The following is a 12,961-nucleotide window of genomic DNA, read 5'->3' as shown; positions in this document are numbered from 1 at the left end:
TGGACAGCTTGGTGTATTTGCATAGATGCTGCCAGGAAACAAATGTAAATGTGATGGAATTGAGTGGGTGTATGTATTGAGGTGGTAAATAAGACGTGGTTGTGATGTACTGGGGGAGTGAGGGGCCTTAGCAGCATGCTCAGCTCTAGGAGTGTAGCACCCATCTGTTATTCCTTCCCTCCCCAAAAAATCCAACTGAAAACAAAAGCTCATAAAGAGAACCAGCTCATCAGTCTGTCCTTCAGATTTAATTTTGTTTTTCAGTTCGGGTTGCTTTCTTATTTCATTTTGTTTGCATACTAATTAGATGTGAGCTTTTGACTTTGATTTTATGGCCTACATATTTTCTAAGGTTTGCTGGCAGCATGACAGCTGATGTATCCCTTGAGGTCTCAGAAAAGCGCTGATGATGCAAGCACAGCAGGGTCTTTTTTTCCTTTATTTTTTGATTTCCTCCCTCCCTGCATTGGGGTTGCCAAGCAAACTGGGAATAATTGATGGCTCATTAAAGCCCCTTTCTGCAGACGGCTTCTTAGTGTTTCCAAAGTACAGCTTCCCTTGTTGCAGACTGCCTGGTAGGTTCTGAGGGATGAGTGGTACTTAACATGGACTTGAGAATTAGTGCTAGTTTCCTTGCCCATCTTACTCAAGGGCCAAGTACTGACATGATGACATCTTTGTACACATTCAAAAAGTTTATATAACTGTGGATAGAGAAAGCTTTGTGTGTTGTCATGTTTAATTGTCATCTTGCAATGAGGAAAGTATCACCATTCCAAGCCATAAGGGGAAAAAAGGGAAGAGAATCCCCAGAATTATGGAAAATGAAAATTCAGGAGAGCAATTTAAAGTTGTGGAGGGCCGTCATATCAAAGAAGGTTTAGGTTTGTTTTGTTTGGGCCCATATGGTAGAACTTGGAGAAATGGTTGGGAGTTACAGAAGGCTAGATTATGAGGAAAAGTTTCCAATGGTTAGAGCTGTTGAAAAGAAGAGTAGGCTACCTTAAGAGTTGGTTCCTCATCCTTGGGTTCCTCATCACTGGAGATGGGATGACTGCTTCTATTCACTGGGTATCTGTTTATAGAAAGTAGCCTTGTTCAATTATGTGTTGGGATAGATGAACTCTGAGATTCTAGGATTCTGTGAATTACAACTTCAGAGCCTTTTAAGTTTTGAAATGTTCCTAGCAAAAGTTAATAGTAATCCCTTGGATTCGTATATCGCTTGGTGGTTTACATAGCCTTTCCTGACTGCCTACTGCTCACTGCGATCTGCCCCTCCCCTCTACCTCTAGCTGATTACAACACTTTCTTCCTCAGGACTTTCATAGTTCTTTATTTGAACTCCTCGCTCCATTAATAGTTCTTTGAGCATATGTCTCATTCTCCCTGGTAGTCTTAAACTCCTTAAGGGTAGGGTCACCTCATTATATCCCCTGCAGTGCTAAATCAGTGATTCAATGCATAGTAAGGACTCAGTAAGTATTTATTGAATATAATTAGGAGATGTTCTCAAATGTAATGCTCACAGCAAATATATTATCCCCATTTTACAGATGAGGAAGATCAGCCTTGACAGAATAAGTGAATTGGCCAAGGCCACATAGTTATTAGTAGTGCAAACAAAACCAGAACTCAGATTTTATGACGTATGAGGCTCTTTCCACTGTACTTCTCTGACATGTAGGAGTTCCTTAAAGACTTTTAAATCTCAGGTGAAAATTGCTAACAGAATCTAACCCCAAATTGCATTTGGAAATTAAGAGGAGATATTAGGAGGAGACAACTATTATATAAGGGACCAGGGTGATTTTGCATAGAAGAGCACTGAAGATTTTGGAAGCAAATATAATCAGTAGCGAGCCAGAAAGACATAAGGACTGTAAAATTATTTTAGAAATTGGCCCTTGGCCCTTTAATTTGCTTGTGCTCTTTGTGGTTTGAAATATCCTCCTAGATCCCTGTAAACAAGCATTTTCGTATTGATTTTTATCCACTTGGTAACCAGTGCGTTTCCTCTGGGTTTTTAATGCCACACAAGCCAATAGGTTTATCCTTTGTTGTGTACGCAACATACACAGTCTTGGGAGTTGCAAGGAGCAGCTGCTTCAGGCAAACTCCCACTTGAATATTTGGCCATTGAAAAGGAGCCAGGAAAGAGAAAAGGCAGCCAGCTAGAATCCCAGCTCATCCTGAAATCCCAACTCTTCCTCAGCCTGAAGCTGCCACCCCTGTAGTACAGTGGCCTTTCTTTAAGCTTTAGAGAAGGAAATGCTCACATCTGCATTTGGAGGCAGCCAAGGCTTCAAACAGGTCAACGGGTCTGTCAGCTTCTGCCCTGGAGCTGAATCCAGTAGTTAGAACACAGACAGGGTCTGGGTTTCTTTGTGTTGTCTCCATAAAAAAGGCAATAACAGAAAATCTTATGGCTTTGGCTGTGAAATGCGTTGTCACAGGCTAATCCCACCCCCACCCCCCTCCCAGCCCCACAACAGACCTTCAGGATTGTTGCTTTGCTGCCATGGCAAGGTAGCACAAGCAGCAGCATAGGAGTAACCATAACCATAATAGGGTTGTTGTTTGATTGGCTGGATTTTCATGAAATCTCCAGTGGATTTTCATTCTGTTCCTTGCGATTTCATTTGTTCTCGCTCTGGCTAAAATATCCTCCTCTTCCTCAAGAAATGGAATTTCTAGAATTTCTAAGTCTTGTTTTTTTAAAGTAATTTCCATTTGGCAAAACCCTTAAGACTTCTCTTCCTACCTAAACTTTGTTTTTGTTTGGTAGAGATTTCTCTAACTTTCTTTCTTTAAGGTTAGAGTGTCTTCTTTATAGCCTTGGGAGAAAGATAACTTCGACTCCTTCAGGATTCCCCCATAATCATTAGTAGTTTCTAGGCAAAAATATTATTGCTTTCCTTTCCCACTGTGCTCTTTTAGAGGGTAGGAATTTGGATCTAGAAGTCCCACAGATCTGAAGAAGATTTGTGAGATCTTCTGGTAAATGCTTGCCTGGGAAGATAGCACTTTCCCATCCACCATCTTCATCTCTCCCTCCTCCCTCTTTCTTAACATAAACAGAACAGCTTGTATTCAGTGTCTGAATAGTAAACCTGCTGTCGAAAGTTTGCTTTAATATTTATGTGTTCAGCACTGCTACATGTTTTGAGCTCCATCAAAGCTTTTATTATAAGAGCATTTGAAAAGGCTGTGGAAGTAGAGAAGCTGCTGATGTGTGTGCCGTCTCTTACACTCTCTCTCCATCTGACTCATCCTCCCTTACCATCGCCTCCTCTCTCCCCTCTTCCCCCTCCCCAAGTGCATCTCCCCCATTCCCTGCCCCCCCCAACACACACAGAAAGCAAAGAGAACTCTCTCCTCAAGACCTCTGGGAGAAATCTGTTTAATATTTATAAACTGCTACTGTAGCTGTAATAACCAGAGGTAGCTAGCACTACCAAGATTTGCTGCAAATAGGACTGTACTGTGAAAACAAAGGGTGATGATGGATAAAATGGAAAACTGGTACCCTTCTCCTGTTTTCATGGGGAAGGAAATAGGTATGGGATAAACTGATCAGAGAGACTAAATCTGGTATATGTAGGCTTGAGAAATCACCAGCCATCTGTGCAGTGACCAAAGGATGGAGATACTTTCATTCAACCAGCATTTACTGAGTCCCTGCTATAGGAGGCACCTAGGTGGTGCCCAGGTTAGAGCTAGAGTCAGAAAGGCCTGAATTCAAATTTGACCTCAATCACTTACTAGCTGTGGGACCCTGGACAAGTCTCTGTTTGCCTGTTTCCTCATCTGTAAAATGGGGGTAATAATAGCACCTACCTCCTAGGGTTGTTTTGAGGCTCAAATGAGATAATAGTTGTAAAGCACTTAACACAGTGCCTGGCACATAGTAAGTGCTGTATAAATGTTAGCTAAAATTATTATATACAATACCCTGTGTTTATATACCTTTGTTTAAAGTGAGTAAGCCCCATCTAAGTTCTGATGAGTTCAGAACCTGATAGGGGAAATAAAGTGTATTCAGATAACTATGTCTGGGAGCATGTGTTCATTGCCTAAGAGGTACAAACAATGCTCTGGTAGTTCAGAGGTGAGAGGGTCACTTGTAACTATAAAGGATGACATTTGAAAAAGCAGTACCTTTATGTGGACAACTCCCAAATCTCCAACCTTGACCTCTCCTGAACTTCAGACTTTCATTTTCAGCTGCTTAACAGACAATTCCACTTAGATGTCTTATCAGCGCCTCAAATTCAGCATATCTGTGACTAAACTTCTCTAAACTTGTCCCCCATTGTGACTTCATGCTTCTTGTGGCACTACCAATCTCCTGGTCACTTGTCACAAAACTTTAGAGCTGTCTTTGACTCTTCCTTTCCCCCCTCACCACTCAAATCCAGGTCACATCCACTAAGTATAGGTGTCCCCCAGGGTTCTGTCCTGGGCCGTCTTCTCTTCTCCCTTTATATTCTTTCATCTGGTGACTTCATCAGCTTTCATAAATTCTGTTTATATTTAAGATCATTTTGAAATCTGTTTATCCAAACCTAACCTCTCTTTGACTGCCAGTCTCATGCCTCTGACTACCTGTTGGACATCTTGAACTGGATGTCCCATAGACGTCTTAAACTCAACATGTTCAAAACTGAAACCATTGCCTTCCTCCCAACCTACCCCCACTTCTTAACTTTGCTGTTAAGACCTTAACTTAAGGCCTGTTGAGGCCTTTATCATCCTCCCACTCACCCAGGCTCATAACCTAGGTATTATTCTTGACTTTTCCTTTTCCTCATTCTCCATGTCTAATGTCTTGCTAAGGCCTGCTGATTTTACCATCATAATATCTCTCATATACGCTCCCTTCCCTCTTCTGACATTGCCTGGTGTGGGTCCTTATCACTTCATGCCTGGGTGGTCTCCCTGCCATGAGCTTCTCCTCACTCCAGTCTATCCTGCCCTCAACTGCCAAAGTGATTTTCCTAATGCTAATCATGTTACCTCCTAGTCAGTTAACTCCAGTGGCTCCGTATTGCCTCTTGGATCAGATAGAAAAATCTTCTGCTTGACATTCAAAGTCCTTCATAACCTGTCCCCCTACTAACAACACCTTTCCAGTCTTCTTACAACTAAGACCACACCCACCACCACCCTATCACCACATATTCTTTATTCTATCTACATTGACTTCTGTGCTGTTCCTTGAGGAAGACACTCATCTCCCATCTCAGAGTATTTTTACTGGTTGTCTTCCATCCTCCCCCCCATTCCCCCGTGCCTGGAATGCTCTCCCTCATCTCAGCCTACTGGCTTCCTTCAAGTCCCAGCTAAAATATCATCTTCTACAGGAAGTATTTGTCAGTTCCCTTTTACACTGTTGATTTATTTCCAATTTATTCTGTCTATAGTTTCCTTGTACACCATTCTTTGCAGGTTGTTTTCTCCATTAGACTGTTCGCTCCTTGAGAGCAGGGGCTGTCTTTTGCCTTTCTTTTCATTTCATAGTGGTTGGTACCTAGTAGATGCTTAATAAATGTGTATTGAGTCACTGCTTTAGGGAAGCTTGCTCTGTTAAGCTGTTCAGAATGGATTGGATGGAAGGACACTGGAGTCAAGATAATGGTAGGAGGCTGTTCTGGTATATCCTAGGAGAGAAGTAATGAGGCCTTGAGTCAGGGTGGTGACGTAGGAGTGCAGAGGACAGGACAGGGCTTGTTGGAGGGCGATTGCCATGATAGAATTGCCGTGGTAGGAGTTGGCAACTCAAAACTACCTTGGTACTTGAAGTGACTTTGCTCAGAGGTATTCTTGTTACATGCTTGCCTCTTTATAAGGTCATTGTGTCCAGGTGCCCTAAAAGAGTTTTGCTTCTTTTAAACACTCAGTGCACTTTATAAATAACAGACTTAGCTAAGAGAGCCTAAGAGGCCCCTCTTGAAAGATGACTATCATACTGAAAGGGCTTTCATTTATGAGAGGGAGTGCTTTACGGGGCTCACCAGCGTTACCATATATAACCATTAAGGGAAGGGCAGTTTTCTCCTCACCTTAAAATTAAAAAATCTATTAAAGGTGACTTTTCTTTTCAGGAATATTTTACAATAGTGTTCTTAGACAAAGTAGAATCATCTAGCTTTGGGGGTCTCTTCAGGGGAAAGATGGTTTTTTCTGGGCCCGTATATAAAAACAGCCTATTTGTCAAAATGCACAGAACGTACAGTCATTGCCTTTACAGAAAGCACCTTCAATTTTGAGCAGGTCTGGGTCTGTCTGTTTTTCTGCTTCCTCTCTTATTGGATGCTCAGTGTTTGTCTGAAGATCTTAGTGGAGATAATTCAGCAAGTAGATTGCCTCAGACTTTGGTTTTCCTTCTGTTTTGCATTTACCCTGGAAGTGATTCAGGGTCTTCCAGGGAGGCCAACTTTACTATTGGAGAATCATCACCCCAGAGGGGCAGTTTCTTCCTACTCCCTTCCCTCAGAGGTCACAAAGCATTAGAGGAACAAAGTGTTAGTTCATTTCATTAAGACTCTTACCATAAGAAAGTACCCCAAGGGTATTAAACACCACACTGTTTCGTAATGGTTCTTTCTCTATCTCTCCTGGGGATGTGACAGCATTCCTGGCAGGTGAAGATGACACATCACTCACCGATCTTCTCTTCCAGTTATTTCTTCCTTGCTTCCTGTTGCCTATTTCCTGAAGGTTCTTTAATATCAAGCATCACGTTTGTTTGCTGTTGAGGTGGCGGAAATCTGTAATAAGGGATGATGGTTTCAGGTGGAAAATGCACAGCTGGACCATGTCTGCAGCCCAGATCGTGTTTTCCTGCAGATGTCTGTAGTAATAAAGAGTAAGAGGAGGAATTACAGAAAGTGGCAGTAGCAGAATTGTTTCCAAATTGTAATAAGGTTATTTTTTCTCTTTTCTCCTTCCCAAGTGTTTTTCTACTCAGGATCAGTAGATGCTTTCATAGTGCAAAAACTTTTCGCCACCTGAGAGAATACCTGAGAGAGACAAATCCATTGCTCACTTTTTAGAGACATCCCAGCTAGGGGTGAAATGAAACCCATTCAGCACACTACCCATGGTGAATTCTGATGCACACACAGGCAACTGGATTTAGCTCCCCCCCAGTCCATCACATACTGATTACTCTTCTTCTACCTTTGTTTCCTCAGAATACGCAGAAAACATTGGTGATGGGAAGAACCAGGAATTCCAGGAGAATGAACAGAAGCGTATTCTGGAACTGCTGGAGAATTTTTAGTCCTATTCTGCCTTTCCTTTCACCCCTCAGACTGTGAGCTCCATGTCTGCTTCTGATCCCTTCAACCTGAAATGCCTTTTCTAGGACACAAATTTTAATTTGGCTTTTGGACACATTAAAGTTAGTTTTGGTATTCCTGGCCTTGTGTTTTTTGTATATGTGCATGAATACTTTTCATAAAAAGAATGGTGAGTTTATGGTGCCTCACAGTACCGTCAGTTTTCTCATATGTAATATGAGAAGTTTGGACTAGATCTCTAATGCCCCGTACAGTTCTAACCATCTGATTCTTGCAACCTTCAGCATACAGAATGTGACTGTGAAGTCCTGAGACTAATTTAATAAGCAAACAAGGAATAAGGCATTCAACTAAGTGTTGTCAAACAAAATAATCACCCTGAGTGACTTCATGCTTATTCCAGTAAGGTTGTCATTGCTCAGAAACATTTTTGGAAATTAGCTTCAGAGCCCATTTATGACCCTTGTGAGAAAATTAGCCTCCAAGATTTATAGTCATAACTTCGTTCTTCACCAAAAATAAGCTCCAATTTGACTACTTTCCTTACTCACTAGCTAAGACTTGAGTATCTTCTATTTCCAAAAATTAAATCCATCACCTTTAAAAGAAGATTTTTTTAAAAAACTCACTGTTGAGTTTAAAAATAAGGTACTATAGGGTTTGAAGGCAATTCCAAGATGAAGATGCAAAAAATATTTTGAGTAAGAGTGCTATCCTAAGGATAAATGAATAACTAGGAGGAAAGAAAGGGGTTAAATATCTATTCTGGGGGTATGGATTAAATTAGGTCCAAGAGTGGTAAAATGTACTTTATATTTGGGGATGGTTGAAGAGAGAAGAGGTACCTGAGGGGTAGGGAATGTGAAGAACTAGAGGCTTGTCTCAAGTACAGTGCTCTTCTAGAAAGTCCTATCATCACTGTATAATAGCTTAATATGAAACCATGGAAGCTGAAACTACAGAAGGGTTTTTGGTTTTTGTAGGTGAATGTCATTCTGGTTTCAATTCATCCTGGGCCTTTTTTCTATTTAAAAAAGTTGGCTTTTTTTTTATAAAGTATATATTGTTTAGACCCTTACTGTTGAATTATAACAATAGGAAAAACAAGTTAGAAGCAGAGAAATAGAAGCTCCTAAGTACAAATTAAGTACTCTTGTCACCAAATTTCAGTCAGCATGTTTCTACCATTTGATGGTCTTTCTTAGGATTTGTTCAAAGCTGCTGATTGTGTTCGTAGCTGCTCATGTAGGAGAAATGTTAATTATCTCATTAACACTTCCTTCCCCTCCTCCCTTCAATCCTGTGAGCACTTCCTCTTATAATTACCCCTTTTGTCAGGGAAAGAGTGCTTATTGATTTTTTCCAACAAAGGTCATTCGTGCATTATTTTCTGAGTTGTCCATTAGATCACTAGTCTCAAAATGGAAACAGTTAATGCCTTGCACATAGTAAACCCTTGATAAACATTTGTTGAATTGAGTTAATGTCTCAGTGTCCACCGCTATAAACTCACTCACCCAGCACTCTCTTTCATAGTGAATGATGCCTTCATTTTGCAGACTAGCTTCTCTAATCCCTTTTTTGTTGTTGTTGTTCAGAGAATTCTGGGAGCCCCAAACATACATGGCTTTCAAACAGTGTTGTGCACTCGTTTCACAGAGGTAATGAAGAATGGTTAGCTCTTCCCTCTGGATTCAGTAACAGTAAGCTCACAAGAGCAGCAAGATCGTCCTTGTCTCATTTATAGAGATTTGCATGCGGGTCAGGTTTGTGCTTTTTATCTCAGAGAAAAATGCATCATCAGGGGAGCTTAAAGGCTTCATTCAAACAGGACATAAGTAGGCACCAGTGTCCTGGGTACCATTTTCTGCTCTTAGGAGACCAACTTCATTTCAGCTTGCTAACTTTCCTTTAAGGCAGAAATCCCTAACATGATTTGCTCACTCTGCTTACCTCTTGGGCCGGGTAGTAGAGTTGGTGGCAGATTCCTGCATTAAAAAGATAGTTTGGTACAGTAGGAAGAAAGCCGCCTTGGATCCAAATCCCTACTGCTATATCTGTCAGATGTGTGACTTTAGGTAGGTCATTTAACTTGAGAGTCTCTCTCCTCATCTGTAAAATGAAGATGATGACAGTACTTGTACTGATGACCTCAATTCAATATGATGAACTTTTACCTCCCTAATAGGTGTGAATTCATCATAGGATTCTCTTTTTTTGGGGGGGGAGGGGCGGGGGATGAGGCAATCAGGGTTAAGAGACTTGCCCAGGATCACACAGCTAGTAAGTGTCAAGTGTCTGAGGCCGGATTTGAACTCAGGTCCTCCTGACTCCAAGGCCAGAGCTCTATCCACTGTGCCATCTAGCTTCCCCCATCATAGGATTCTTAGGAGAAGAGCATTGAACACAGGCCTTAGTATATAGAAGACAAGGAGTATTTTTTTAAATTGAAACTGAAAACATTTGGTAAGGGATAAACTTTCTTAAATTTTCTCCAAGGAGAGGAAATGTGAGTTGCTATTTATTATAATTTCTAGCCTCCTGTCCTTCAGCCCAGGACCTCAGCTCTAGGCAACTCTTTGCATCAGCATAGAATAAAACAAAATTTCTATTGTAAGGCCTTCAGCTCTCAGTCTGCCTCCCAGGAAGGATGCACTGGTTCTGATAGTATACTGCCAGGAGAGGGACCACGCCCATTGTTGCACAGAGCCAGAAGCCTGGACCTCCTGGGCTGGAGAGTTGCTACCGTGCCCTGAGAAGCTCTTCACGTATCGGAACACACCAATTGAAAAACAGCTTCAGGGTCGGCCGTGCATATAAAATGGTTTCCAAAGGTCCCATCTATAGGAGAAAAACATCCCCACAGAGAGTTATGTGTCTCTAGGAGGCTTCAAACGTTCGTTAAATGTTTATTATGGATAAGGTACTGCTTGCTTGAAAGACATCCTCTATTGGGCTTTTTGTAGTTAAATTTGCTAGAGTGCCGTTTAACCCACAGTCTGTCATAAGCCATGTTATAGTGATCCTAATGCATTTATGTTTGATTGATGAGCAACAGGCAGAAATGAAGGGAGAAGAATTGAGTAAAAGGATGACCTCTGCAATCATAGATTGCTTTTAGCCTTCATCCCTTAATTACAGAGTAACCATTTATTAAGCACTTTCTGTATGCATAGCACTCACTGTGCTCACACCTTGAGGGAAATACGGAGTTTAACTAGGACAAGGACATACAGAGATACTGTAATCTCAGTATGCCACCAACATCTTGGAGCAACTGTTGAACTTACATTCTATGCAGCTGCATTTGGCAGTGTCAGATTGATTATCTCCTCCCATAGATCCATCAGGGCTTGAGTGGGTTTGGCTGGTTCCTTCTTAGAACTCATCAGAATCAAACTTTCAGGAAGGATATCTTAAGGAAGACAAAGCTCAATTGTGAAAACCATGGAATATTCGGCTAGGACTGGAAGGAACGTTAGACCTCAGTTAGTCTGAACCCCTCGCCTGTAACCAGGCAAAAACTGGGCCCAGAAGAGGGGGAGGATGGGAGGGGACATTGCCAGTTCCCTCAAGGAATGTGGGAAGACATGATCAGGCCTGGACATGTGCTGAACCTCTCAGCCTTAGTTTCCTCATCTGTAAAAACAGGGATAATCATAGCGCCTGCCTCCCAGGGTTGATGTAAGGGAAAAACTGAGCTAACATATGTAAGGTGCTTTACAATTATGATAATAATCATAATGATTTCTATTGGTAGAAGAGGAGGAGATAGGATTGGACCCCTTACAAACATGGCTGCAGTGAGTCTTCCTGTCCTGTTTCATTGTTTTTCAACTAGTATGTCACAAAGATACCTCGGTGCATGGTGCCATTCAGAATTTCTTTTCTCCCCTTTGGTAAATTGAACCCTTTGAAAGGTTAAGTTTAGGAGAAATATATTTATATGTTAAACTTACTTTAAATGGCAGAAAGTAAACACATGGAATGACCTACCCCAGGATGGGGTTCAGGGTAAAACTGATGTAACTTCAAAAAAATCTTAAAATCCTCACCGGTGCTGGAGGGCAGAGCAAAGAACTTCTCCCAAAGCTTCCATTTTTAAAGGCCTCCCAGGCTGGCCAGCTTTTAATTTCCTCCCAGTTTGCACCCTTAGACCAAACTCCATCGTGCCCCTGGGTACTTTCTTCCCTCTCCCCCCTCCACCCAGCCCCTTCCTCACCCTGCTTTTTCTTTTGTGTGTTGTCTTCCCCTGCTAGATTATAAGCTCCTTGAGTACAGGGACTATTTTTTTCATATTTCATATTTGTCCTGAATGTTTAACATGGTGTATGGTATATAGTTGGCACTTAATAAGTGTTTATTGTAGAGCAGGTAGGTGGCACAGTAGATAGAGCACCAGCCCTGAAGTCAGGAGGACCTGAGTTCAAATGCGACCTCAAACCAAACACTTAACACGTCCTAGCTGTGTGACCCTGGGCAAGTCACTTAACCCCAATTGCCTAAAAAAAAAAAATGATGACGTTGAGGCCCAGGGAAGGTGAGTGACTTATCCAAGGTCACAGGCAGCAAGCCTATCAGAAACAGGCTTCTTCCACTACCACACAGAAAGGAGTGTGGATGGCAAGTGTTTGTGCAGTTAGATGGGAAGTGTGAAAATAGACAGGTTGTTTGAAGGAAGAGGGTAGGTTTCTCCCTGTTCTGTTGAGTGCCACCCTTGTGGGAAGTTGTAAAACGCCCCTCTGGTATGTCCCTTTCAGGAAGTTCCCAAGTGTGTCAGACCAGAAGAAAAAAATTGGCACTGAGCAGAGGCCACCAGTAGTAGCCTCTGCTCAGTACCAGCAAGAAGTATGTTGTCTGGTCACCACACTCAGCCTTGACCGCCACCTTCTGCCCCTTGCTGCCACCCTAAATGGGGGGTTAATTCCCCAGGCTTCACTGACAGGCCTGGCCTGAGAAGCCTGTAGTATATAAATATCTCTAATGAAGAAACAGAAGGGCTTTTAGGTCATGGAAGTCCCTTCATTTCCGCCTGCAGTAAAATTTCATTAACAAAAGGCACTGCAGGGCCATCAGAATGAGAGCTATAAATCATGCTCTTTGTGTGGGACTTAGCCCAGGACCAGGGGTTCTATCCTCTCTGGGGCCTGCAAGAGAGGAACCCCTCTTGCTAGGGCCAGAATTCGGGCTGGGGTGGCCAGTGCCTGGGAAGAAAAGGGGCTCCCTCTGGCCAGCTGCCCACCTGGGCCCTCTGTTATTAATTAAGCTAATTATGCAGCTTTTATGGGCTGTTGCTAAGGGCCAGCTTGATTTTTTTTCCTACTGATATCTCTGCAGCCGGCAGCCTGGGAGTCCCAAGGAGAAGTGCAACAGGTTCTGCCAGCTGCAAGTAAACATCATTATTGTAATTGGAGAAGGATTAAAAGGACCTTGATAATTAGCTCCCTCACAAAGCCTTTTAGCTGGTGAGCTGTGGCCTCTGACTGGTCAGCCTTCCGCTCTAACTTGGTGCCTCAACTGGAAGCGACTGCCCACCGTGGCAAGTAGCTGGAGAACGGGCCCCCATGTAGAGTGCTCCTGTAAGGGCAGTTATGTTATGACTAGAGTAAGGGCCAAGAGCCAGTCTGTCCTTTTCCTCTAGTAGCCCAGGGAAT

The 12,961-nt window shown here is 42.4% G+C and overlaps 1 protein-coding gene across 1 annotated transcript in view; it reads left to right on the top strand.

The window, feature by feature from the left end:
- The window catches only part of CTNNBL1 (catenin beta like 1), a 218,439-nt gene extending 211,018 nt beyond the window's left edge, over positions 1–7,421 (top strand). Inside the window, exon 16 of the mRNA XM_078150210.1 lies at positions 7,200–7,421. Coding sequence (XP_078006336.1) covers positions 7,200–7,288 — 89 coding nt within the window. The 3' untranslated portion in view covers positions 7,289–7,421. The remainder of the gene's footprint in view (positions 1–7,199) is intronic.
- Positions 7,422–12,961: the final 5,540 nt, after the last annotated feature.

Source organism: Phascolarctos cinereus, unplaced genomic scaffold (assembly GCF_003287225.1).
Source record: "Phascolarctos cinereus isolate Bilbo 61053 unplaced genomic scaffold, phaCin_HiC Scaffold_2;HRSCAF=192, whole genome shotgun sequence".
NCBI classification, from domain to species: Eukaryota; Metazoa; Chordata; class Mammalia; order Diprotodontia; family Phascolarctidae; genus Phascolarctos; species Phascolarctos cinereus.
Note: the sequence above shows the minus strand (reverse complement) of the source record. Positions and strands in the feature narration are given on the sequence as shown.